The sequence below is a fragment of the Juglans regia genome, chromosome 2, assembly GCF_001411555.2.
Source record: "Juglans regia cultivar Chandler chromosome 2, Walnut 2.0, whole genome shotgun sequence".
NCBI lineage: Eukaryota > Viridiplantae > Streptophyta > Magnoliopsida > Fagales > Juglandaceae > Juglans > Juglans regia.
In genome coordinates, this window is record NC_049902.1 from 562,373 (window position 1) to 588,551 (window position 26,179).

At 34.7% G+C, this 26,179-nt stretch overlaps 1 protein-coding gene across 1 annotated transcript; it reads right to left on the reverse strand.

Annotated features, from left to right (window-relative positions):
- Nucleotides 1–3,497: 3,497 nt before the first annotated feature.
- LOC108998014 (protein MICRORCHIDIA 7-like) lies at nt 3,498–17,200 on the reverse strand. Its single transcript, XM_018974466.2, has 20 exons — nt 16,547–17,200; nt 15,094–15,168; nt 14,935–14,969; nt 14,767–14,845; nt 13,320–13,412; nt 13,137–13,221; nt 12,791–12,866; nt 11,340–11,468; nt 10,598–10,696; nt 10,379–10,480; nt 8,866–9,027; nt 8,691–8,786; nt 6,563–6,614; nt 6,365–6,476; nt 6,194–6,267; nt 5,489–5,934; nt 4,703–4,797; nt 4,509–4,596; nt 4,053–4,175; nt 3,498–3,911 (listed from the first exon to the last, which is right to left on the reverse strand). Exons 1-20 carry the CDS (start codon nt 16,959–16,961, stop codon nt 3,852–3,854), a joined length of 2,496 nt encoding a protein of 831 aa, XP_018830011.1. The 5' UTR covers nt 16,962–17,200; the 3' UTR covers nt 3,498–3,851.
- Nucleotides 17,201–26,179: the final 8,979 nt, after the last annotated feature.

A 26,179-nucleotide genomic window follows, 5' to 3' on the forward strand; every position in this document is an offset into this window, starting at 1 on the left:
CATCTTCCCAGCTTCAAGGAATACCATCAGATCTCTAAGCTGCAAATTGGTGGAAAGCCAACGCACAAAATTCCCCTCCCAGTTCAAATTTCAAAAGCCAAAGAAAACTAAAAGAAAAGGAAAACTGCAGATCTTCTTCGGGTCTAGAATGATGATTTATATAATAAAGTAATAAAGAAAGAGAGGAAGATAAAGGGATATTGTAATCCAGAACCGAATCAACCATACATGCATCTAATATTATTAAGGTCGTCGTGGTCTTCAGGTCGGGTCTGGAATGGAGGTATGGCTGTTAAAGAAAGTAGTTGGATCTTTGATTACTTTCTTGGATCTTTCATACAGAAAATGAAAGAATTTTATGCCAAATGAAAGTCTGGAACTGAGGTATGGCTGTTAAAGTGAGCAGTTAGATCTTTATTAATTTCTTGGATCTTTTGTGTGGAAAAAGAAAGAATTTTATGCCAAATGAAAGAATACTCATTTGTCTTCCCAACTTCCATTGTCATCTCATCTTTAAGGAATAAAAAATTAAAAAAAAAAAGAAAGGAAAACAAGAACAAGAACAAGCAAAACCAAGAACTAAAAGAATACCCATTTTTCTTCTTATTTTTCGTTTGTCTATATATATATATATTTTTAATATCGGCTATCGTCAGCAAATTACTTGCGGTTCCCTACTGCCGATTGTACGTAGTAGAAGCAAGAAACAAGTCTGACAACCTTCAATCTCTCAACGTTTGCTAGATTTGGAATAGGGGAATTTTTTATCGAAAATGTTAAAGGTAAAATAGAAGAGAAATGAAAGAGTAGATAGGAAACAACAGAAAAAAGAAGAAGATGAAAATACTCTTATATCAAGCGACAAGTGGTAGAAATGATGAGAACAAAGGAAAAATTAATCTAAATCTGATATTCTAAGTGGCAAATGATGGAAGCGGTGAAAATAAAAGGAAAACATTAATCTAGATATGATAACAAAAGAACACAAAATCTTGAGAAAGACGGTAACAAAAGACAGTAAAGTCTCTTGACAAGAAATTGGAATAGGGAAAAACACTTGCAAAATTGAAACAACAAGGGATATTTTTGTAACAAAAATGATTTTACAGATATACACATTCAGAAGTGGTGGAAAAGAATAAAGTCTAAATTGATGGGAATTTAATAACAAGAGGGATAAAAACGAAAACCAAAGATAGAGAAGGCAGAAAAAGAAAAAGGAGGATAAAACTATAAAAATGAGAATAGAAGATAACATAACTCAATTATAGAAATGGAAAACAAATATAACAGCAAGGGTAAAAATGGAAAAAAAGAGATGTACCATTGCTCCTTGCTTATTGGCGCTTATTATATATAAGATATAGGTGTGTTGGGTAATTTAATTGGTGTTGTTTTTGGGAAAATTAGGGGTATAATTGATTTGATCTGGTTTTGGACAAAATTTAGGACTGAATCAGTATATATCGATTTTGCATTTTCCAAAACTGATTACGCACCGATTACTCTCTGAAACCTGTACCTCCAGTTTTATCGGTCCGGTTTTTCGATTCTAATAAAATGTAAATTTCTCATTAAAAAAAAAAACTGTTTTAAAAAATTTGTTTTATTAAAAATATGTCACTATTTACAAAAATCTATTTTATAAAAAAAAAATCTGCTATAAAAATTTTTTTTTCTTAAAAAACTGCTACATAACAAAAATTCTGCTATAAAAAAATTGCTATAAAACAAAAATTGAAACAAGAAATCTGCTGTAAAAAAAAAAAAAATGCTATAAGCCTATAAATATAACAGCTACAAAAATTGAAAACAAAAAATCTACAATAAAAAGAAAATTCTGCTATGAAATAAAATAAGTCTAAAAGTCTAAATTACAAGTCTAAAAGTCTAACAAATATATAAAAATTATATATAATATAAAAAATATTATATAAATATTTAAAAAGTTAATTTAAATATATATTATAATGTATCGGTCAAGTCTGGTCTTAAAAGTCATGAAACTGGAACAGGACCGGTTCCGACCGGTTTGGCATTTTAGAAAACAGTTCTGAACTGGATTGGTCCAAAACCGGACCCATTTTTTGGTTAAACTTTACAACCCTAATGAAAATGATGGCTGGTGTAGAAAATAAATAAAAATAAAGATGGATAAGAGGGAAAGGAGACAGATTTTGCCGATAAATCAATATACTAATTAATATACACAATAAGTTAATTATGTTAATGAATAAATTATATTACTATAAACATTATGATATTATGAATATGTTACCCTATTTGATATAATGCATTAAATTCTTTGCTTTTTTATATTTTTATTTTTTTAAAAAATAAAATCATTCCCTTAATCCCTTCTTCCAAATCCCTAAAATCCCTTAAATAGTGGGCTGATTGGCAGTCTTTCCAATTTCCTTCATTGTGGTCAAGGTAATGTCCTTTCTTTTGGTGTAGCAAATTTCCAGGTGAGATGGCTGGTTTGTACGAACTCATTCGTGTATGAAAAAAGCTATTCTTACCGATAAATTGATAATGGGTTTCGAGACTGGGTCTCGATTATTATTTTTTATTTAATGATTAAGAAAATATTTTTTTAATAATTATATAATTTTTTAAAAAAATAATATTTGAGCAGATTAAAAATATATATGGAGAGAGAGAGAATTGCACGTCTCGGTGAGAATCCTACGGAGCATCTCTCATAATGTATTGTAAAAGAAATTTTTGGAAATTGAAAAAGAAATAAAGAAAGAAATCATTCGCTCAAAAAAAGAAAAATGTTATCATTCATCATGAATAGCGGGGCCTTTTTATTGAAAAATGATAAACATAAAATACTTTTCACAATATATTTTCCAATTATATTTTAAAATGAGAGGTATTATTATAAAATATCATATAAAAATAATATTATTTCATAAAAAGAAAAACTCTATTCATCATCTTAATTTCTATCTTCTCATTATTTTATGATATGGTATTAGATAATAGATTTATAAATAAAATATAATAAATTATTTTTAATCATCAAATATCACATCATAAGATAATAAAAATTAAAATGATAAGCAATAATTTTATTTGGCTAAGCACACGTGGGAATAATGGGTTTAATTGGGTAATGATTACCTGTCTTCCCATTTCCGGGCGTGTGGGAAGGAGCCTCATGCTCTCTTGTCATATTATCTCTTGTCATATTATCTCCATAAGATGTTAAATATTTTCTATATCTGCATTAATTAGACAATTTTTACAAAATTAGAAATTTAAATTTAAGTATTTTTTAATATTTTTTACGACATTGATGGGATGTTCCGAGGTGTTTTGTTCATTTTTTCACCCTTGTTTTCAAGGACCAAAAAAATTATATATGTTCATGATCAGAGGGATTAAAGGATGTTGGTGCTTGAGGCTAGGGCTTTGAAGAGGATGTCACATGAATGGAGACGAATGTTGCAAGGAATGGCATATGCTGTCGGAGCAGTGACGAAAGCTTTACACCAATTACTTCTTAAGCATATATATATAATACTTGGAACTCACATAATTACATTGCACATGTCATGCCCATTCTGCTTCAGACTCAACCAACATTGATGGCTGCATCTCCAAAATAAAGAACCCCAGAAACTCGTTTCCTCCCTTTTCTTTACATATCTGTCCACACTACAAAAGGCCAGCCAGCGTCAGCCAACTTTACAAAATAATGACTGAATCTAACAAAATCTTTAAATGCTGGTATAACCCTAAAATGAAGTGGGATCATCACGTTCAATACACTCATGTAACCTTCCTGTGCAAACATGGTGGCGTTAGTGCTCTCAACCTTCCGGTTTGCTCTCAGAAGACTACATTTTTTCAAGCTGCGTTATCCTATCAAACAACTCTTGGACGGTATTATTTGCATCCTACCAAAAAAGAAAAAAAAAAAAAAAATTAAAGAAGACAAAGTTCCAAACACTGAGAAAGAAGCACATACATGCCGGAAAGGGATAGCTATCAAACTAAGTAGCCGTGAAGAAAGGAAAGGGGGTTCCTGGAGCTTGAACCTGTAACTTCTTTTTCATATTTTTCTCCTCGTTATCCCTCCGATCTCTCTCCTCTGCAAATATGTCTATCAGACTTTCTTGTTCATTGTTCAATTCCTCAATCTTTTGCTGTGCCGCTTGGAGCTGATCATGGTGCAGGGAGTTACTTAAATGAGAAGTAATAAGTTCACTAATAACAGCTTTAAGCAATTAAATGGTGTTGGGTATGGATCCCACATGGTACCTACAAAATCTTCCACAACTATTTTCCATGACTTAAAAATTCACTTCTAGTTTCCCCTCCCATTCATTTGTAACAGGCACATATAAAGCAATGAGCCTTATTAAATAAATGTGTATAAAAAAAAAAATATTCGGCATCTGAAGAAAGCATTAAACATCATCATTTTAAAAAGATGTTTTCTATCTTTCAGCATCGATACCAGAGAATCAGAGATAGATGGCTAAGTTGCACACCTGAATTTCAAGAGATTTACACTTGTCTCTTTCCCGTTGCAAGTCATCCAGCAATTCCCCCAAAACCTCTCCATTCTTTTTCTCTAATCTACAGAGTAAGAAGAAAGGGGAAAATAATGAAGTTGATTTGTAAGGCAGCAGGTAGGGCAGAAAATTTTATTACTACCTTGTTTTCACGGAGACAGAACAAATACCTTTTCCTCAACTCATGATTCTCTTCTTTCAACAGCTCCAGAGTGCGTAAATCAGAGTCCGAAAGTGAATGTGAACAACATTTAATATCACCACCCTGCCAGTTCAACAAAGCCATTAGTAATGCTCAACTAGACAAACCTTAGAATCATTTGAGCAGCAATGCTGAATATAAATAAGTAAAATTTAAAACATTGAGAAATTGAGCAAATATGGGGCCTCACCAACTATAGGACCAATACTGAAGTTAAACAACCAGAGACTGTCTAATCATTTAGTTTTACCAATAGAATAAGATAGATCTTTGACAGCTGCAGAACTTATTAACAAACCTATACCAAATATGACCAATTAAATGACTAAAACCCAAATCTCTAATTCTATCAAATAGAGACAACGATGCCCCACCAATTATGCTCAGATGCAACAGTGTGGGAAAAAACTTCAAACTTCAACATGAAGCAAGGAGCAACTCAAAGTCAAACCCTAGTTTATAGGCTCTCCTTTTAAAGCAGTTGGTTAGTGTGTTGAAGAACTCAAGGACTCTTTTTCCGGTTTGGATACCAAATTCGGATTAAATCTTAACAAAAAGTGAAAATTATAGAAGGGAAGCAGCAATGGATACAAAGGTATCTCCTACCATCTTCTACCTTTAAGAAAGCTGAAGAAATCCAAAAAAAATCCCAATTTTTCAAGTGTTAGTGCACTTTCTTTAACCAACCCAGCACTAGAATAATTAGTATGAAAACAGAAAACAATTAGTAGAACAAAAATGGCCAGAAAATTACACTTGATGGGGATTGTGTGGAGGTACGAAGCTTGCTTCCGCCTGATGCACAGTCTTGCTGGGATTCCATCTCGTCCATGCATGACGATGACCTAGTCATATGCAAGCCATCTTTGCTGAAAGATTTCGTAGCAATGGATGTCTTATGACCACTGCCAATTTCTTGTTTCTCAGGTAGGTCTATATGCATGTCCTCATCACTTACATTTTCTGCAGAAGGTGATGACAATGGCTCCGAAGAAAACCGTCTTTTTTCAGATTTTGGGTGTGCCGTCGTTCTATTTTTCTCTTCACCTGACCAATGCCCATTACCATATCCCTGAAATCTTTCCGAGTCTTTTCTTCCATGCTTCTGAGTTGACCTTGAAGAATATTTCTCTGATACTGAAAGCGGGGTCTTGCTGCCTGAGGCAGCAGCAGCAGACTTATTTGGGTGAGGAGAAGTTTCTACAAAACCAGCCAAATTTGGGAGAGATGACAAGGCTGTCCAAAATAATTAAATCCCTGGGTCTATTTCCTCCCATTCTTCTTAACTAGATTTCTTCTCTTAGTATATTGTATATGACTTGTGTACTTGGACTTTACCGAGTTTCTTATTAATAATTCTAACCAAAAATTCAATAAAAAAGAGTAAAGCAAGCAGCACATTTGATGCATAAATCAATTAAAAAAAACATGACTAATAGAACAAGAATCCCATAAATACCTCTCTGTTCAGCTTTATTTCCAGGTTTGTTATTTTTCCATGGAATGTAACCAATTTTGTGAGAGTTGGCGGACCTAAATGAATTAGAATAAGCAATTAGTACCGACTGGAGGAAATCATCTATCCAGGTAAAATTTAGTAATGCATAACCAAAAGGTAAGAATGACAAACCAGTAACTCTTTTGCATCTGTATTAATCGTGCCTCAAGTCTTGCAAGAACTGTTGTGCGCTCAAATCCCTGCTTATCATGAGCCGGTTCAACAAAATTAGCTTCCAATACGCCTGCAAACAGAAATGAAGTTGATCTGAAATGAGCTCAAGTGAACTTGGTATGAGAAAATTCTGAAACTGCAACAATAAGACAATACCTATAACTCCACGACCACCACTTCCTGCAGCATTCCAAAGCCTCCAGAATGGCTGACAAAAACAACAAATACTTATTAAAGAATGAATTCAAAGAAGATCATCTGTCAGACTCGTAGATGATGTTCCAGAATTCATAAGACAAAAGGAAAAACAAGAAGAAACTTGATGAAACCTGATATATTCAAATCAGTAGTAATAAGAAAAGAGGTGGTTAGCAGGACTGTTTTCTTTTTCATAAAAAAATGACCATGAGGCTCATATATTAATCATGTAAAAGAATTCCTATTTGTGCTGTGCACATTTTAACCAATTGGCAGATATTTCAGTCATTACACCACATGGTTATTTCAAACAACAAAGTAGTAGAAGTACACAACCCAAAAATAAAAATTAAAAACAGCAATAGCCATTCCATTTGTTTGGCAGCCAGCAAAAATATCTTGGAACAATAAGAACGAGTATGAGAATCTTCAAAAATATGATCTACTTTTCCATTGAGTCCTACTATTCAGTATTCAGCTTTGAATGTTGCTAGTCAGATTTTTACTTATCAAAAAAAAAAAAAAAAATGTTGCTAGTCAGATTTAATAGTGGTGCTCTTTGGTTTTCTATGTCGGGCAATCTAGCGATTTTCAGATTTGCTGAATGGGGTGTACCAGAGTGTTATAAGCCTGACTTTATCTTTTGCAGTCACCCTCTTGTGATACCCCCCCATATGATAAAGATAAGGGTAAGCAGTCTATGGGATTCCACATTGCTGCTTGGGAAGGAGAAGTTCTTGCTCTTTATAATGTTCCAATGAGGCTCCAATTGTATCATTAATTAGTTCTTTTGAAGTATAGGTCATGTGGTTTGGGTCTTCCATTGGGGCATTACAAATAGTATTAGAGCCAGTCCCAACTAAAAATGTGGGACTTGAGCCATGCCACCTACGAATGACGGGCTCGACAAGGACGTTGGGAATTTAAGAGGGGGAGATGGTGATACCCCGTATGATAAGGATAAGGGTAGGTGGTGTATAGGATCCCACATTGCTTGGAAAATAGAAGTTCTTTATAATATTCCAATGGGGCTCTAATTTTATTATTGACTAGTTCTTTTAGAGTATAGGTCATGTGGTTTGAACCTTCCATTGGGGCATTACACCTTTCTTCTTAATGTTTTAAGTTTCAGGCTAGGTTTTGCTTTCTTTAATTAATTTTCTGTTTTATTTGGTAATCTTATGTAAAAACAAAAAATTGATTGAGAAGCCTAGGGCCCTATACAAAATCTTTAATGCATTCAGCAAAAATTCAGAGAAATATTATATCTAATTAACTTTTGTGAAACTTTCTTAAAGGTTTGAAGATGTGATTGCCGTCTCTTTCCTAAGTGTGATTCCCCATGGTTTATTTTTCCTTTTCTCATTCAATTCATTTTACTACCAAACGACCATCAAAACCTTTCCATAGTCGATTGTCTTTTTCTAAGCTAACCATTCCCAAGTCTTCAAATATCAATGCCACTCAAGAAACCTTCAATAACTTATCAAGAGATCTAATCCAGGGCTGAATTTCCCGAGTCCTGAATCCAACAAGAACACTTCTTCCCTAAAGCTTATGTAAAAAGATCCTGCATCAAATTGGTAGCAGGGCCCCCTACAACTTTGTCTTGGGTCAAATTGATGCATATTACCAAACGGCCATCAAAATCCTTCCAATTTTTAATAGTCTTTTTCTTAGCTAACCACCCCCGAGCCTTCAAATATCAACTCGACTGGAGAATCCTTCAATAACTTATCAAGAGATCTTATCTAGGGCCGAATTTCCCGAGTCATACATCCAACAAGAACACTTCTTCCCTTAAGCGTAAGGAAAAGGATCCTGCATCAAATTGGTAGCAGGGCCCCCTACAATTCCAGGCTCCACCTCTTAAATCTCACACTTAGTTTCAATTAGGCGCCACATCATAACTAGACCACATTTTTTAAATATTCTCATCTTTAATTTTGTTTTCCAAAATCTTTTCCTTGCTGCACCGGAATGGCATTATAAAATTGAGACGGGAAGAGGGGCTGGAGACAGAGAACAATGTGATAGCAGGATTATGAAATTAAAATTCCACACTGCAATTCAGAGCAAATCATACCTTTATAAGTCGATTCTTGTGGTAGACATTGAATCCTTGAACATCAATATGATGTTTTGCATCCTTAACAAATCCAATAGTCACGACAGCAACCATCTGATGACAATTGTTGCACACCATATGAATAAATGTTCAACAGCAGACAAGAATATGTAATAGAAGAATGAAGTATTACATTCAAATTCTTTGAGACCACATCAGCACCAGGATTCGGCCTGTATATAACCTCCTGAGACAACATCATGTCATTCACTATACTGTGGTGCTCCACATCTTTCCCACGAAGAATAACTCGAAAGCCTGGAGGAAGCCTCAAGTAGAGAATTGAAGCGTAACTCTGGAAATTTAAGTGGAATAAAATAGTTAAAAACAGATATGGAAAAAGAAGAAGAGAGCAAGAGACAAATAAGGATAAATGCTGCCCCCTTCAAGCTTGCCATGATATCTCCCTACAATCCTTTTTTGCCTTTCTTTCTTATTATCGTTTTCAAATTTTCTTTTGTTATTTTCTCAATAAGCAATCAAAGATTTAGTAAAGAAACACGAAATGCATAGCCCAAGTACATAGAAAGTATACAAGAGTAATGCCTAACTAGAAATAGAAAAAGAGACAAGAAGATGATAAAATCTATGCAAAGGAATAGCGCATTGAAAAATAAACTTTTAAGCTCCTCCATTGTTTGCTCACAATCCTCAAAGTTTCTATCATTCATTTCCCTCCAAAGATGGGGGCCATTTTCCCCAGTGCTTCAATTTGTGGGCTACCATATAATCCTCCCCGATTGACAGGAGGAGGTCCATCCTTTGAGCATGACCTACGACTACCCAGCTCAACCGAAAATGTCATTCCACTACGGGTAGTCTCCACAGTACACATTTGAACACACCCAACCCAAGCAGAACCAAATTTAGAAGCCACTACGCCTTTACACAAGGCTTCCCTCTTAGGTTAGCAACACCAAAGCCATTACCCTAGACGAGTACGATTTAACAATTGAACAAAAGCAAGTTTAAAACTCCCAAACCTCCCTTAGAAATTGCAAAGCACACCTTGGCGCATATAACAAGTCCTACTTTTCCTTATAACGAGAAACAAGTCCCATAATATTACACAGAACTAATCAATCTCATCCTCCCTCTGGATTTCCCTACATCTGGACTAATCCATCTTTTGTACTACTCAAATTTCTCTTGGTACTTTGGCATGGAGGAATTTTAATTTTTTTCCCTTCTCCCTTACATGGGTCCGGGGTTTAACTGGGTAAAATACATGTTTGCACAGTCTCCGGGATTCCTCTTCATCAAACATATTTTTTCCCTTTTTTTATGAATGCCCCAACAATAATCTATACTCCAATAATCAAAGCAAAAGTAAAATATACTATGTTAGCATGGTATTCTAATTCAAATATAGAATAAACACATTTCTTTAACACTAGAAAATTGAACCTTTCGGTAGAAACTTGGTCAGTATTAACAGTGAAATCATTGTGAATTGAACCTTTAACACTACACATGAACAATTTTGTAGGCATAAGCTAAAAGTAGACATGACTTACAAATGCAATTAACGAACAGTGAAATCATTGTGAATTGCTATTGTGAGATCTTCATCAAGGTTAAAAAGTCATAAAAAATTTTAAAGTCATATAAAGAAATGATGATATCATTAGAAAGTCTAGCATTACCTTTAATGAATGTCGATAAGTCAGGAAATGTCTAGAATTTGGATACTCTCGAGCCATTTGTATTTTCTTCTCATCTCGGTTGACGCCTCTGATTTGAATGTCCTGCAAACAATTGATATGCCAACAAATGTCATAAATCCTAGAAAAGAATCATGCTCAAACAACACAATCCAAAAAAAAAATCCACAAATAGATGCAGGAGATAAAAAAGATACATACATGAGGATCAGCATCAAAATCGAGCTCCAACAGTCCTTGGTCATCTTCCCAGAGATTGTAGATAATTATCCGTGTGCCACAATCACTCATCAGGTTAAACTATTAAGAGAAATCAGTCAATCACAGATAAATAGCTAATTGCAATATAAGGATCCTTAATAAAAACTTGACAGAGAATATTAAAATAAAAGGGAAATATTAAACAGTGGTCTGCATCAACTGAATTCAAATCAATGGTATACTATGATACAACCAAAAAATTGCTACCAATGGCCTAAGCCATGAATAGAAACTAGCAAATTACTGCAAACAATAAAATAGAAGACCCCCCCCCCCCCCAAAAAAAAAAAAAAAAAAACCCCAATAAAAAAAAAAAGCCTTGCACCATCAAAATAAATGTATAATTTATCTGCAAACTGCTGGTAACTTATGATTTCTCTTTATGTACAAGAAAATTCCACAACTAAACTTTGGTAATTTCTTTAGATGCGGGATGAGCCATGAACGCAGCATATTTTGAAATAGGAACCTAAGAATAATCTGTCAATGATAACTCCTGTGTAAATATATATTTCTTAGAGTTTTAATGCTTCGTAGAAACATGACAGTGAATTCTCTTGCTGTTGGCTTATGAACTATTTCACAATCACCAGGGAAAAAATGGAACGCGTGCAGGAGAAAAAATGCAGAATAATGGATAACATGCCAGGCCTTTCCATTCCTGCACAAGTATAAGAGTCACCTGACACTGAAAGTCTGCTTCACTAGAAAACGGGGACCATTGAACTATTGTTTCTACATTTTTACTCCAATCCGCATGAGAAGATCGTATAATCTTGTTGCAGTTTTGTTCTCCTCTTTCATAGTCAAGCTTCATATTCCAATCCACAAAACAATTGTGATCAGAAGTGCAAATAGTCAGCAGTAATGAAAAAACCTATGACCCATATACAGTCAGCACAAGATAATTTGTTTTTATGATAAATAATAAATTATTTCATTGATAAGAAGATAGGAATAGCCCAAGTACACTGGAAGTATATATGCGAATACACCTATTTAAGAAATAGAAATAGTTACAAGGAAATCATGAAAGCAGAGACCATTCAAATCTAAAGCAATGGCCCACAAAAACAAAGTCTTCCAGAAAAAACTCCTAAACTCTTCCAAGGAACGCTCATGATCCTCAAAAAGCCTCACGTTTCTTTCACACCAAATACACCAAAAAATACATATGGGAGCCATCTTCCACACAGCCATGATTTGTGGTGTCCCAGTGATCCCTCTTCAGCACAAGATAAATTCATTTAAAGAACTGTTGTTTTTGACAACTCATTAATTGGATGGCAATTCATGTTCGCAGATCGTGTTTGTTTCGTCTCAAGTCATGGAAATTCAACTATATAGGTTAACTCAAATAAGACCCGTTAAGCTAAACAAGTCAAACCTTCAAACCCTAACACGACTCACTTAAATAACAGGTCATATCATATCACCCATTTTGACATGTTTAATAATTAATTAAAATTAGGTCAACATGACACGACTCATTTCAATCTTTTTCATATAAATGGGTTGAGCTAACCCTCATAACCTATTTGACCTAATTAACATAATTCACATATAGGTTAAAATCTATATTTATCAGTAGCCACAATATTTCCAAAAAATAACAATAAAACTACCTACTAACAAAAAATATTAATAGTTTTCAGATTTTAACCTATAATAAAACTAATATTACAAGTCCAACAATAATAAATAGGAGCGTAAGTCCAAAATTATAATCTCAGCAATAAAAACATAAGCATATTGAGAAATATCAATATTACAACCCAATAATAATAAAATTATTTTGAAATAAAATTTAAACGGGTCATTGCGAATTGATTTCAGGTTAAGTGGGTTGACCCGTTATTGACCAGTTTATTAATTATGTCATCTACCCGTTTTCACCCAAACCCATTTATATCAAACCTAAACCCGCTAATTTCGTATCATGTTCGTGTTAGGTTTACGGGTCATGTCACATATTGTCACCCTTACAATCATGATATACATGGTATTTGCAAAAATTCAATTAGACGGCACATCACTTTGCCTCATTATTCCATGTTGATATAATGTAACCACATTTATATGACAATAAATATATAAATTCATTAAATAAGCAGACAAAATGAAAGCAATTACCATGGGAACTACAATATCTTCCTTCCCTGTGCTCCTCAAGAACGTGTAGGACAGTAACCCAATGCTCTGCGTAGGCCTAAAAGCAAGACCAAGATTACTAAATTAGTTACAACACTACAAAAAGACTACAAGTGAATCAAATATAAAACTATTGAATAATTAAGCACCGGACCAAAGGATAAAATAACAAAGACAACCACAATTTCATCAACCTTCCAAGCCACTTACAAGCAACAGACTAAGTCAGTCATCCTCATTTTCTAAATAAGCAAAAAAGGCCCAATAACTGCATCCATACTTGGAAAAGCAACAAGAAAGCTCAATAAGCAATAGAACAAGAATTAACCGTTTTCCATCTTTCCCACAGCAACGCGAGAAGACAATCACGTCTGCTCCAAGCCTCATAGTACTCGTCTTAAAACCATTTCCATCTAATAGATCAAACATAAAGAAATTTAATATGCTTTCTAAAGAGGAGTGATATGCAGCCAATACAAATATTTGTTTACTTCCAGAACTAGCAGTTTACATTGTCCGATGGAATTTGGAACTTTGCTTTTAGCAGAATATCCCAACGACATGCATTGTCGCATTTTATCTGGATCCATCCCACCACCATTATCTGCAAGAGAATTTAAATAAATTGAGATTACAAGTAAAAAGTAACATAAAAAGACAACATCTAGCATTTACGAAAGGTAGAGATTAAGACTATATTAAACCAATTGCAAACAAAGCTTCATACTGAAGATCAATCATCTTTGAGCTTTTCTACTGACAAATTGTATGGAAATGAAAAAATAGTTCACTCTCTCAAACCGAGAGCCTCTCTCAGTCTCTCTTTAACTGAAGAATCTCTCTCCTTTCAGAGACTTCCCGGAGAGGACAGAGAGAGGAGCATTGCTTCCTCTCCTCCCCTCTTTCCCGCTCCCATTCCCCTTCCACAAAGCAGATCTATCGTTTGTTTTTCTTCCCATTTTTTCCCTTTTTGGATGGTTGAAGCTAGATCTGCCATTTTTGTCCTCGAAACCCACCGCCACATTCATCGCCCTTTGATTCACCATGCCAACCAACCACTTCCACCTTCTATCAGCAAGTGAACCATATTGCAGTAGATAGGCTTCTTTCATCTTTTTTTAAAGGTGGCACTCTTATCCATCTCCCCTTTTGTTAAGAGTTGGCATGCTCCTCAATTCAAGGATGAGAAAGTGGAGTTCTTCAATTACTGTCTCAAAACAGACCGTAACAGTGTGTACCCTCTTGATGTGTTTCCTTACAGCAGCGGAAAACTGGAGTGCTTTGAGCAATTTATTTTTCTTTGTATTTGTGTTCTAACAACTATTACAGGGTCCCTAGCCCTTCCTTTTTTATCTTTAGTCTTAGCAACATTACTATCTTGCTCTAAAAAACTTTTTTGAACTTTTAAAGCAAGAAGAAAAATTAAACATAAATTTATAGAGACACATTTTTCTGTTAGGCTAACGAGATTACCAATCTTGCTCGTGACGCAAACTCTTACCATTTTGTAAAATGTTGCACACACACTGGACCTTCTCGATTGCTGCTCACTTCTTTTCACCTACAATGGTTTTCTATAGGGCCACACCCTAAAGATTCCATACAACCCAAGCATTCATGTTTGATTCAGTACACATAAGTTCTATTCATTTCCTTCTGAGGACAGAATTTGCACAAGTTTAAGGTACAGTAATAAAATTGTACTGTACCAGCTATTGTATTTTCTTCTGCTTTTTCATTTAGGTTAAGGAGATTACTAATCTCTTTTCTCTAAGGATTCCTCTATTTCGCTAACAAATTATCACCAATCACAATAATCAATTAAGATGGTTTAAACTTTATTCAAAATCCAAAAAACATGACTAAATTGAACACAGATCTTTCCATACAAGATCCAGAGAGAAAATACTTAATCCCGCAGAAAAATAACACTGAAAAAAGAGATGAAAACAACAGACCTTCAATCAGCAACATCCTGCTCCCATCTTTCTTATTTAAAATCATATCTACGTTAACATACGTAGCACCATTGCAGACCTGAAATCAAAATGACGAAGTGAGCAGAAGTGAGAAATGCATGCAAATGTTGCTGTTGCATAATTTAAAATATATCGGATGCAAGATACCTCATCCAATGAATTGTCCAGAAGCTCTGCAAAAGCTGCAGACAGAATTTCAATAAGCAACTTAAAGAAGTAGAAACTCCTAGCCAAAAAATAGACTCATATTATCATCAATTACTGTGGAGAAACATCCTACTTGCAAAACTGTTTGAATAACTTTACCTCCAAGAGCCCACTTATGACTGGTTGCATTGGAATGTAGAAATCTCGGATGCACCCTGACATGATCAATGCCAACTGAATATTTTGAAAGAAATATTAGATAATGGTTACATTGCCAATTATGACGCAAAAACTAACAACTAAGATTTGCAGCTATTCATTCATAGTACAGGGTGATGAGCAGACAGGATTAATGAGCTCAAGAACAATTGTTTCTCTTACAAAACTTCCCTATTTTTTTTATTTTTTATTTTTTTGTAGTGGTAGTGGGGGATAGGGAAGGGACCGAGGGATTTGATTAAGAGGATGCACACATTGGTGAGTAATATAATTAAATAATTCAAACGAACTTATGAGAAGTCAAAGTAGCCTCAATCATTCATGACCAAAGACCAACAGAAAACAAAAAAGAAAGGCGCTCAATGTTGACCTATAATAAGTTCCAACTGGAAACTCAAGATTTTGTCATCCATGGCCAGAAAGTAAGTGACTAAATGTAATTTCAGGTCTTTAAAAGATTAACCATATAACATCTAAAAGGCCCCATCACAGATTCAGCAGCAGGTATGTTATCGTCCGGGCCACATTTGATGTCAAACATTTCTCTGGTGTCCTCTTAAACAAAGGCATTATTGTGCTACTTGCACTCCATTCACTCTATGCTTTTAATAATCACAGTAAGGTGAAACAGCAAACGAAATCATAATAAACCATGTTTTCCACACACGTTGTTGCTTTAAGCCTCAACCAGGATATAAATTGCCTTCTCACATTTTTATACCCTATTTCTTTGAACAAATAGAATTTAACTTAGATCCCAACTGATTTGTACGTAGAAAACTATCTTAGATCCCCTCCCCCCTTCCCCTTTAAATAAAATTTAATTCCACTCAACAATGTGGGTAAATGGTTTGAGAAATGAAGTTTACAAACTAATGTGGCTCCACATGGTACTTTTAGCATAAAATGATCAGACATATTAGAAGAAGCCACAGCAGTTTGTAAACTTATATTTGCAAGATCCACGTATAGACCTGTCACTTCTCAAACAATTTCCTCCATTTGAGTTTAACAGAATGTAGCATATTACTAATCAAAAGAACAGGATGTATAGCAAACTAGGAAGAGAGCTCAAAATCAAATAGCGTAATCCATTGGTGAAACTCAAAAGCACTAGATAAATGCACATTATTTTTCCATTTATAGTCTCTCTCTTTGTCAATAAAAGAAAAGAAATCAATGCGGTGATATAAACCAACAAGAGATACCGAATTAAGCCTACTTCTATATAATAAAACCACATTCTTCCTTTTCATTAAATTTCTCAGCAACTTAAGGGAACTATAATAAAAACAAAGAATATTACTATATAAATACATACATACATGATACATACATGTGTGTGTGTGTAGAGAGAGAGAGAGAGAGAGAGAGAGGAAGGGAGAGAGATTACCCGAAGACAAACCCCACTCACTAGACGGAGCGCCCTCATAGTCTCCAGCTTTCCAGAACTGCTTGCAGGAGCTCTGCCCGCTCCAGGCGCTAACTCCGACGAATTTGTTCGTTTCTGGAAGCGTCAGCGCCAACCCCGCATCCGCAGGCGGAAGCGATTGGAGAAATCTGGGCGGCAAAACCACCCCCAACTCGTCCAGCTTCTTCGTCTTAATCTCCTTCTCCTTCTCCTTCTCCTCAGCCCTTGCTCTCTTCCTCGAAACGGCGTCGTCGTCGTCGTCTTCGGAGTCCGAGCCATCGCTACTGCTACTGAGTTCGATCACCGTGAAAGGTTTCCTCGGAACGTCGCCTTCTCTTGCGCTCCTCTGCCCCGCACTAGAAGTCGCCAGTAACTCTTGCTTTACACGAGTATCCATAGCTTTTCGGAGAAAGAAAGAAACACGAAAAACAAAACAGAAAGCCAGACAAGACGGAGATCCAGCGACCTCTATACGCCAAATTCAAATCACACATAAACCGGCACTTTTCGTAGAGAATAGAGTTGTTCTGTGCAAAGAAATAAAATAATAATTCTTGAACAGAATACCTAAGGATAGTGAGACGCAGAGAGTCGGAGAGATTCAGCAACCTTTACAAGCCAAATTCAAATCGCAAATAAACCGGTACCTTTTCTTTTTGAACAGAACCAGAACCTTTTCACTTACCCCATTTCGGGATTTGTTTTTATTTTTTTAAATGTTAAAAAAATACGTATAAATAAACTGGTGATAATTTATTTAAATATTAAAAAAATAAAATACATTAACGAAAATTTTAAACAGCACACTTGAGAGGACTAATTACTATTTTCCTTTTCTGTTTATAATGAAAAGAGTTTAAAAAATAAAATAGACAATATAAAACAATTTTTGAACACCATGAAACAAATTTCTAAATTTTTTAAATAATATTAATTATTTAATAAAAGTTTAAACATCATGATATGATATTAGATGATTAGAAATTATTTATTATATTTCATTTATGAACCTATGATCTAATACTACATCATAAGATGATGTGGAGATAATGAAAAAAATAATGATGAATAAATATTTTCATTTAAGTCATAAAGTTTGTACAAAAATTTTAAGAATTCTTTATTTTTATCCATTTAACTTTTTAATTATCATCCTTTCATCAGTGTTTTTTTCAAAAGACTCCTAAATTTTACTTTTTAATCTAGTTCTGGGTATATCCTGATTTTCATGTATTGAGGAGGGTTTTTGTGTAAGTTACGGTATTGTTCATCTCGATTTTCAAGTAGTGTCCACCAAGTATTTGGTTTTTTGTTTTAACCAAGTTGTCTTTATCATTTGCTCATTGTTTGACATGCATTCATACACATACATTAGGTTTATAAAAATGCATAGTTGAGTTAAGATCAGATAGAGTTTTTGCAGTGTCAAATCAATAACTTTCTTATTGTCCTCATCTCGGCACACATAGCCTTGGTATTTATTCTTCTGATTCTTATTAGGAGAAGCTTTATATATTGACACGTGTGTGACAAAAAGTGAGAGATTTAAGTATGTTGCTGAAAGAGAGTTGAATGTTTTCCCCTAAGGGTGAGTAAAAAGTGAGGGGGAACTGAAATTTATATTTGATATTTTAGTTCACAAATTGTTTTGCTTATTTTGGGATGTAATCTAGCTAAACAATGTCTTAATTTCTTGCTTACTGAACATGATTATTAATGATGACTATAAAAGAATTTTAGTAGGATTAGATTACGTCTAACTTTTGATTTTGTTGAGACTTATTTCAATTAATGTTCTATGCCATTTCATCTCATTACTGGATTAAGATTTTTTTCATGAGATCTTGGTTTACTGGTTGTTTTGTTTCAGGTACATATTACGTTTATCAAATTGATTTTTGTCACCAATCTGCCAGATGGGAATATTATAAATACAAGATTTTTGCTAAGACTATGTGACTAGATGGATAAAGATTATTTGATGCTTTGTAAGTTAGATGAATGTAAATTATTTTGATTTTATCTATAAACATTTGAAGTGTATCTAGAAATTATTAGATAATGTTTAATTTTATCTATAAACATTTGAAGTGTATCTAGAAATTATTAGATAATATTTTAGATAAGTCAAGAGTGTGTGTATCCGAAGTATAAGGTGACAATATATGCGTCTCCTGACTCGTTCCCAGCAGAGTCCTCCCATAGATCAAATATTAATCAGAATATTGATCTCGGCTGGGTGATTAATCTTTTGATCATTATTTTTCAAGACTTGGAAATATTAGAGAGTGATCGAAGTGCATAAGTGTGAGAGAATTCTAGTGTTTTTCAATTCTCTTTTTGAGTGCATGTTTATTCCGTGTCGGAGTTGAAGAGATCGAGTTAAGCCATTGGAGTTCCAAGAGGAAAATCAATAGTTTGAAGATTGCCAAAGGTTATAGCTGCTACTGCGATAGAAGACAAATGGTCGTTTGTCTGGTTAATTAATAGAGTCAAGTTACAAAAGTTTTGTTATTGAGAATTATTTGTAATTGATTTTCAAATAATAAGATTGATTTTCCTTGGTTTGGTTGATCCGGAGAGTTTTACCTTTGAAGATAAAGGGTTTCTATTTGTAACCAAAATTAGTATTACACACTTCTATTATCTTATGTATTTAATTATTTATCAAATTATCACATAATGAACGACTAATCAATTTATTAATTGAGTTGGTGAACTGTGAGATCTAAATACAGGGATACTTGGCTAATTTCAATCATGAATATCTTTATTATTATTAGCTATTTTTTATATTAGCTATTTTCTATGACTACTACTGTTATTTATTATTATTATTATTATTAGTATGCTAAAATACAGTTGTTTTATCTGTTTATAACGAAAGATTTAAAAATGTTAGAGCATGCAGTCTGTGAAATCATATAAATATATATATATATATATTTATTTATTTATATAGGATGCATGTGGGTTTGCATCCAATAATTAAAGATTTAATCCCTTTCCCCTTTCAACAAGACAATAACATTTAGGTATATAGTTTTGTAATCTTCTTTGAATTTACCAACAGATTTGGAAGCTCTGATCACATATTAATTATGTAGCGCATATATATATATATATATATATATATATATATGCTTATTATAAATAAACAAATGCTTCTCATAAAAAATGTCATGCACCCTTGTAGTTATTTAAAATTAATTCAGTATTTTTATTTTAAATGAATGTATATATAAAACACTTGTTGCTGAGCAGGAATTCCCCCATGCAGCCCATCAAGAGGAATCTCCTTCACCTTAATTGCCACTGTCATGTTAGCCATTTTTTTTCCTAAGATTGGAGGCTTTAGGTTACGAGTTAATCTCAGATAATTTGTAAATAATAATAAAAATATAATGATAAAATATTAAATAATAGTAAATAGTAATAAAAAATATGTAAAAAAATAATAAAATATTAAATAATAGTGGCTACCCAAACACAATCTTAAAAAACTATTTTGAGTTATTTTCTATTCAAAAAATTACCGAAGGACTTTTAAGATAGATTTTTCTTTAAAAAAAAATAGAGCCTCAAAGCATCACTTTTTAAAAAGTATCTTAAAACTTAAAAGTTTCAAATCACAATGAGAAAAAAGTAAATTTAATTATTTGTATTATATTTTTAACATTTGCTCTCATATATGGGTCAGATTATTTCTCAATGAGTAGACTTAATATGCAAAATACTTGATTAATTGGGTGAAGTGTAGAGTTATAGTTCGAACTTAGAACCTCTACTCTAATTCGACATAAAAATCATAATTTATCTCAAAAGTTTAAGCATATACGAAGAAATATATTTATTTATTTATATTATATTACTCAAATATTGGTAAGAAAAACTTTAGTGCTTCAACAATAAGTCTCGGTAAAAAGAAAAACGTGCCCATGCTAATATATTTTTAATTAAACTAGCAGGGATATAAATCATATTTTAGCATCTTTAAGTTATTCTATCCTTGCATGTCTAACATGATGAGATTAAACTACAATTCGTTATATTAATTTACTCTTAATTAAGAAAAATTACATAAAATTGAAAAAAAACACAAAGCGAAATAAAAACTTTGTATAAAACTCTTGGATTTAAGAATATTATGTTGTATTGGGATTATTGTTTTGATGTATTGAAAAATAAGATGATAAATTAAAATGGTTTCATTTTATACTTTCATGGTACTAAGTACCCATTTTTTTTTAAAAAAATTGCATGTAGTACCCATAAAATCAACAATTTGGTATCCTAACTATGAAATTGTAGCTCATCAAACAGTATACAATTACATGTACATGCCTTTCCTTTACCAACTTATATTCAATCAATATGCATGTGTTTCCTCTGTGACTAGCTAGGCCGGGTGACCCCATGTGGGTGGGTGGTTGGCTGGAGCTACCTTGTGGGCCGTGGGGTCCGAGTGGTAGTGGCCAACAATATTATCCTATCACGATCAAATGGGATATCGATGAAAATTGAAGGAAAATGGTAAAAATTTGTACTGGTTTGAGTAATTCAACTGTATGTTAACGCCCTCCACAAGATCATAGATATATACAATGTGATCATGGTTATATATGTACTTGCGAATTAGGAGACAATAGTATGTGCATATTGTTAGAAGATACTGGACAAACGACTTGTAGTTTAGACACTATGTAAATTTGATGCCGCATGTATTTAATTTAATTTCATCTGCATTTCCTTTGTATTTACATTTTACACATGTCATAAGGTGATTAGAGCAAGTTGTTAGGCTGTTATATTCTTTGTTGTATATAAATCATCCTCTACTTTAATGAACAGTACACAATTTTGGGGGAAACCGATTAATCCTTCTTCTCCATTGACCTCTGCTCCTCTGCTTTTATTCTTGCCCAGAGTTCCATTTTTCTGATCTGTTACATGGTATCAGCAGCTTTTGAGAAGCTATTCTGATGGAAAACGAAACTCCCAAACACCCACACCTGAAACCCCCACCCCTAAACCCCTACCGACATTTTCAAACCCTCATTTTCATCTACACACGAATAACTTTCCCTCATATCTCAATCTCACTGATCCCTCAAACCCTTTTCGTCTTGATCATGGTGATAATCAGGCCATTACCCTCGTCCCTGAGCTTTTAACCACCGAAAATTATACCACATGGTCTAGAGCCATGCGACGTGCTCTTCGAGCCAAGAATAAGCTTGGCTTCATTTCGGGTACCCTGTTGAAACCAACCTCCCCTATAGATCCATTACTTGATCTATGAGAAAGATGCAACGATATGATTGTTTCTTGGATCCAAAATTCCATTAGCCCTTCTCTTAAATCATCTGTGGTCTTTGTTGATGATGCTAAGGAGATTAGGCAAGACTTGTCCTATCGTTTTTCCCAGCAAAACGGTCCACGAATTTTTCAGTTAAAGAAGGGTTTAGCCAGTCATCTTCAGGAACATGATTCTGTAAGTATCTATTATGGTAAGTTGAAATCACTCTGGGATGAGCTTTCCATTTACGATCCTTTTCCTATATGCACTTGTGGTATTTCGAAAATTCTTATGGATCGTCATCAGAGGGACTGTGTTCTTCAGTTTTTTATGGGACTTAACGAATCATATGCTCCCATCAGAGACCAAATAATGTTAATGGATCCTCTTCCACCTGTTACCAAGGTATTTTCCCTCGTACAACAACAAGAATGACATTCTCAACTGACCTCTAATGTTCCTTCTACTCAGACCATGGCCCTTGCAGTTACAAAACCTTACCCTTCATCCAAATACCCGCCCAAACAAAACCCTAACTCCAAGAAGGATCGGCCATATTGCAATCACTGTAAAATTTCTGGCCACTTGCTGGAAAACCGTTTTAAACTTAGCAATGTTGTTGCTCCAGTTTGCTCCCACTGTAATCTTACTAGCCATTATGTTGAGAAATATTACAAATTAAATGGTTATCCACCCGGCCATAAGTTACACGCCAAATAGCATCCCCCTTCTGTTATACTTGCCAATCAGACTTCATACTCTACTGTTCCTGGTGTGGAAAATTCTAGTGATGACCGAATTGGTTTGACCAAGCATCAATACCAATTACCAACAGCTAATGTCCTTGCTACAACCCAAAGATTCTTCAATAGCAGCCTCTGTTCTCCACTCGGCATCACCATCTCATCCCCATTCCTCTTCTATTCCTGCTTCACAAATATCTGGTATATATTCTTGTCTTTCCACACACACACACAGCACCTCAATTCATTGTTCCTCAAGTTGGATATTAGACACAGGTGCTACAGACCATATGGTCTGCAGCACTACATTTTTTACAACCATTTCTTCCGCTGTTGCTTACTCTGTTAAGCTTCCAAATGGAAGTTTAGCTCCTGTAACACATATTGGTAATATTCAATTAACCAATACTATCATTTTAAGGGATGTTCTTTGCGTCCCATCTTTCTCTTTCAATTTAATTTCTGCAACTAAGTTGACTCATAGCTTAACCTGTTGCTTGCTGTTTTTCTTTAAATACTGCTTTATACAGGACCTGCCTTCTTGGAAAACGATTGGGAAGGGTGAACTCAAGCATGGTTTATACCATCTCATCTGTTCAGACATTTCTCCTTCAGCCCTTTCTCAATCTCTTTCAATTCACACACATTTTACTACACACACCTCTATGATCAATAATGTTGGCCAATCTAACCTATGGCATTTTCGCCTTGTTCATTTATCAATTTCTAGGTTAAGAATGATTTCTGATCCAATTGTAAGCAAGCATTTTACTAATGTTAATGAAAATCCTTGTGCTATTTGTCCTCTTGCCAAATTTCATAGATTATCTTTTCCAAATAGTGAACATACTTCATCTAGGATTTTTGAATAAATCCATTGTGACTTATGGGGCCCACATTCCACTATTGCATATGATGGCTCACGCTATTTCTTAACCATTGTGGATGATTTCTCTCGATCCACTTGGGTTTACTTACTTCATTCCAAAGCTGAAACCAAAACCTGCATTACTTCCTTTTATAATTTGGTGGAAACACAATTTGGACTCAAAATTAAAATCTTAAGAAGTGACAATGGTGCTGAGTTTTGTATGACCAATTTTTTCAATGAAAAAGGCATAATTCATCATAAGAGTTGTGTGCAAACCCCTCAACAAAATGGCATTGTTGAAAGGAAGCATCAACACTTGCTAAATGTGGCTAGAGCAATGCGGTTCCAATCTAATTTGCCTCTTACATACTGGAGTGACTATATTTTAATAGCCACCTACATCATAAATCGGCTTCCCACTCCCATTTTACAAAATAAGACTCCATTTGAGATTCTTTTTCATAAGAAACCCCAATATGCCCACATGAAGGTTTTTGGCTCTTTATGCTTTGCAGCCACCCTCTTACATCTAGAAAAAAAAATTTGATCCTAGAGGCCGTAGGTGTGTTTTTCTAGGCTACCCTTTTGGCACCAAAGGATACAAATTATTGGATTTATCCTCACACGCCATTTTCATTTCAAGAGATGTACATTTTCATGAGTCCATTTTCCCTTTCCACCAAACATCACAACTTCCATCCACTTCTCATTCACAGTCACCTTTATTTGTTTTTCACCCCCACTCTTATACACTCATTTTTGATCCGTCTCCCACAGCCACTCTTTTCACATCTTCTCCTCTACATTCCATACATTCTACATCATCCCATACTCTAATCCCATCCCCACCACTACCTACTAATTCCTCACATTCACCCACCCCTCCTAATCATTCCCTACTTGCACCTAGGAGGTCTACCAGAATTCGAACAGCTCCACAATACCTCAAGGACTATCATTGTTCTCAAATCATGCTTGATCCCCCTGCACAATCAGTTTCCATGGATGCACTTGCTATTAGTGGTAAGTCTTTTCCCTTAAATAATTGTTTATCTTATCATAAATTCAGTCCTTATTTTCTAGCTTTTACTACTTCTATTTATGTCCAAACCGAGCCCCATTCTTACAAACAAGCTTTGAAGGATCCTGGTTGGTGTAAGGCCATGGAAGCTGAGATTGAAGCACTGGAAAATAACCAGACCTGGACACTCACTGAATTACCCCATGGAAAAGAAGCCATTGATTGTAAGTATGTTTACAAAATTAAATTTAAGTCTGATGAAATTATTGAGAGACTTAAGGCTAGATTAGTAGCCAAAGGATACACACAAATAGAGGGTATAGACTTCCATGAGACCTTCTCCCTTGTTGTTAAGCTCGTTACTATGCGAGGTCTCCTTGCCATTGCTGCCATCAAAGGATGGCATTTGCTTCATTTCGATGTGAACAATGCCTTAATGGTGATTTGCAAGAAGAAGTTTACATGAAGAACCCACCCGGGTATACTAAGGGGCAGCCACACCAAGTTTGTAAATTGCTTAAGAGCCTTTATGGCCTCAAACAAGCATCGAGACAATGGAATTTCAAGCTTACCTCATCTCTTCTTGAATATGGTTTTACCCAATCAAAAGCTGATTATAGCTTATTCACAAAGCAAGATTTTTCTTCTTTCATTGTCTTATTAGTGTATGTGGATGATATATTACTTGCTAGTGATTCTCAAGCTTCTATTGATTCCATTAGAACTTTCCTTCATCATAAGTTCAAAATTAAAGACCTTGGCTGCCTTCGATACTTTCTTGGCTTAGAGATTGCTAGATCATCCAAAGGCATTCACATTTCTCAAAGAAAGTATGCTTTAGATATTTTGGCAGATTCTGGAATGCTTGGCTGTACCCCACTTAAACTCCCTCTTGATCAAAACTTTAAACTCAGCAAAACAGAGGGAGTTCCACTCAAAGAACCATGCACTTATAGGAGATTGATTGGCCGGCTCTTATATTTGACTATCTCTCGGCCAGACCTATCTTTTGCTGTGCAATTGTTAAGTCAATTCATGGATAAACCCTCCTCCAGTCATTTGGCAGCAGCTCACAAGGTTCTACGATACATTAAAGCAGCTCCTGGACAAGGGATTTTACTTTCTTCGGCATCCACTTTTCAGCTTCGTGCATATTGTGACTCATATTGGGCTTCTTGCCTGGATTCTCGTAGATCAACCACAGGATATTGCATATTTCTTGGAAACTCCTTGGTTTCTTGGAAATCCAAGAAATAAAATGTAGTTTCCAGATCTTCAGCTGAAGCTGAATACAGGACTATGGCCACCACTTGTTCTGAATTACTTTGGCTTCGGTATTTACTTCACGATCTTGGTATTTCACATCCTCAAGCTGCTCTTCTACATTGTGACAATCAAGCCGCGCTCCACATTGCTGCCAATCCGATATTCCATGAAAGGACCAAGCATATTGAGCTTGATTGCCATCTCATTCGAGATCAAATACAAGCTGGGATTATCTCTACTGCTCATGTGCCTTCTAATACTCAGTTGGCTGACATTTTTACTAAAGCTTTACCTTCTTATTTGTTGTACTCACATCTCTCCAAGATGGGAGTAGTCGTTCTCTACTCTCCATCTTGCGGGGGCGTGTTAGAAGACACTGGACAAACGACTTGTAGTTTAGACACTATGTAAATCT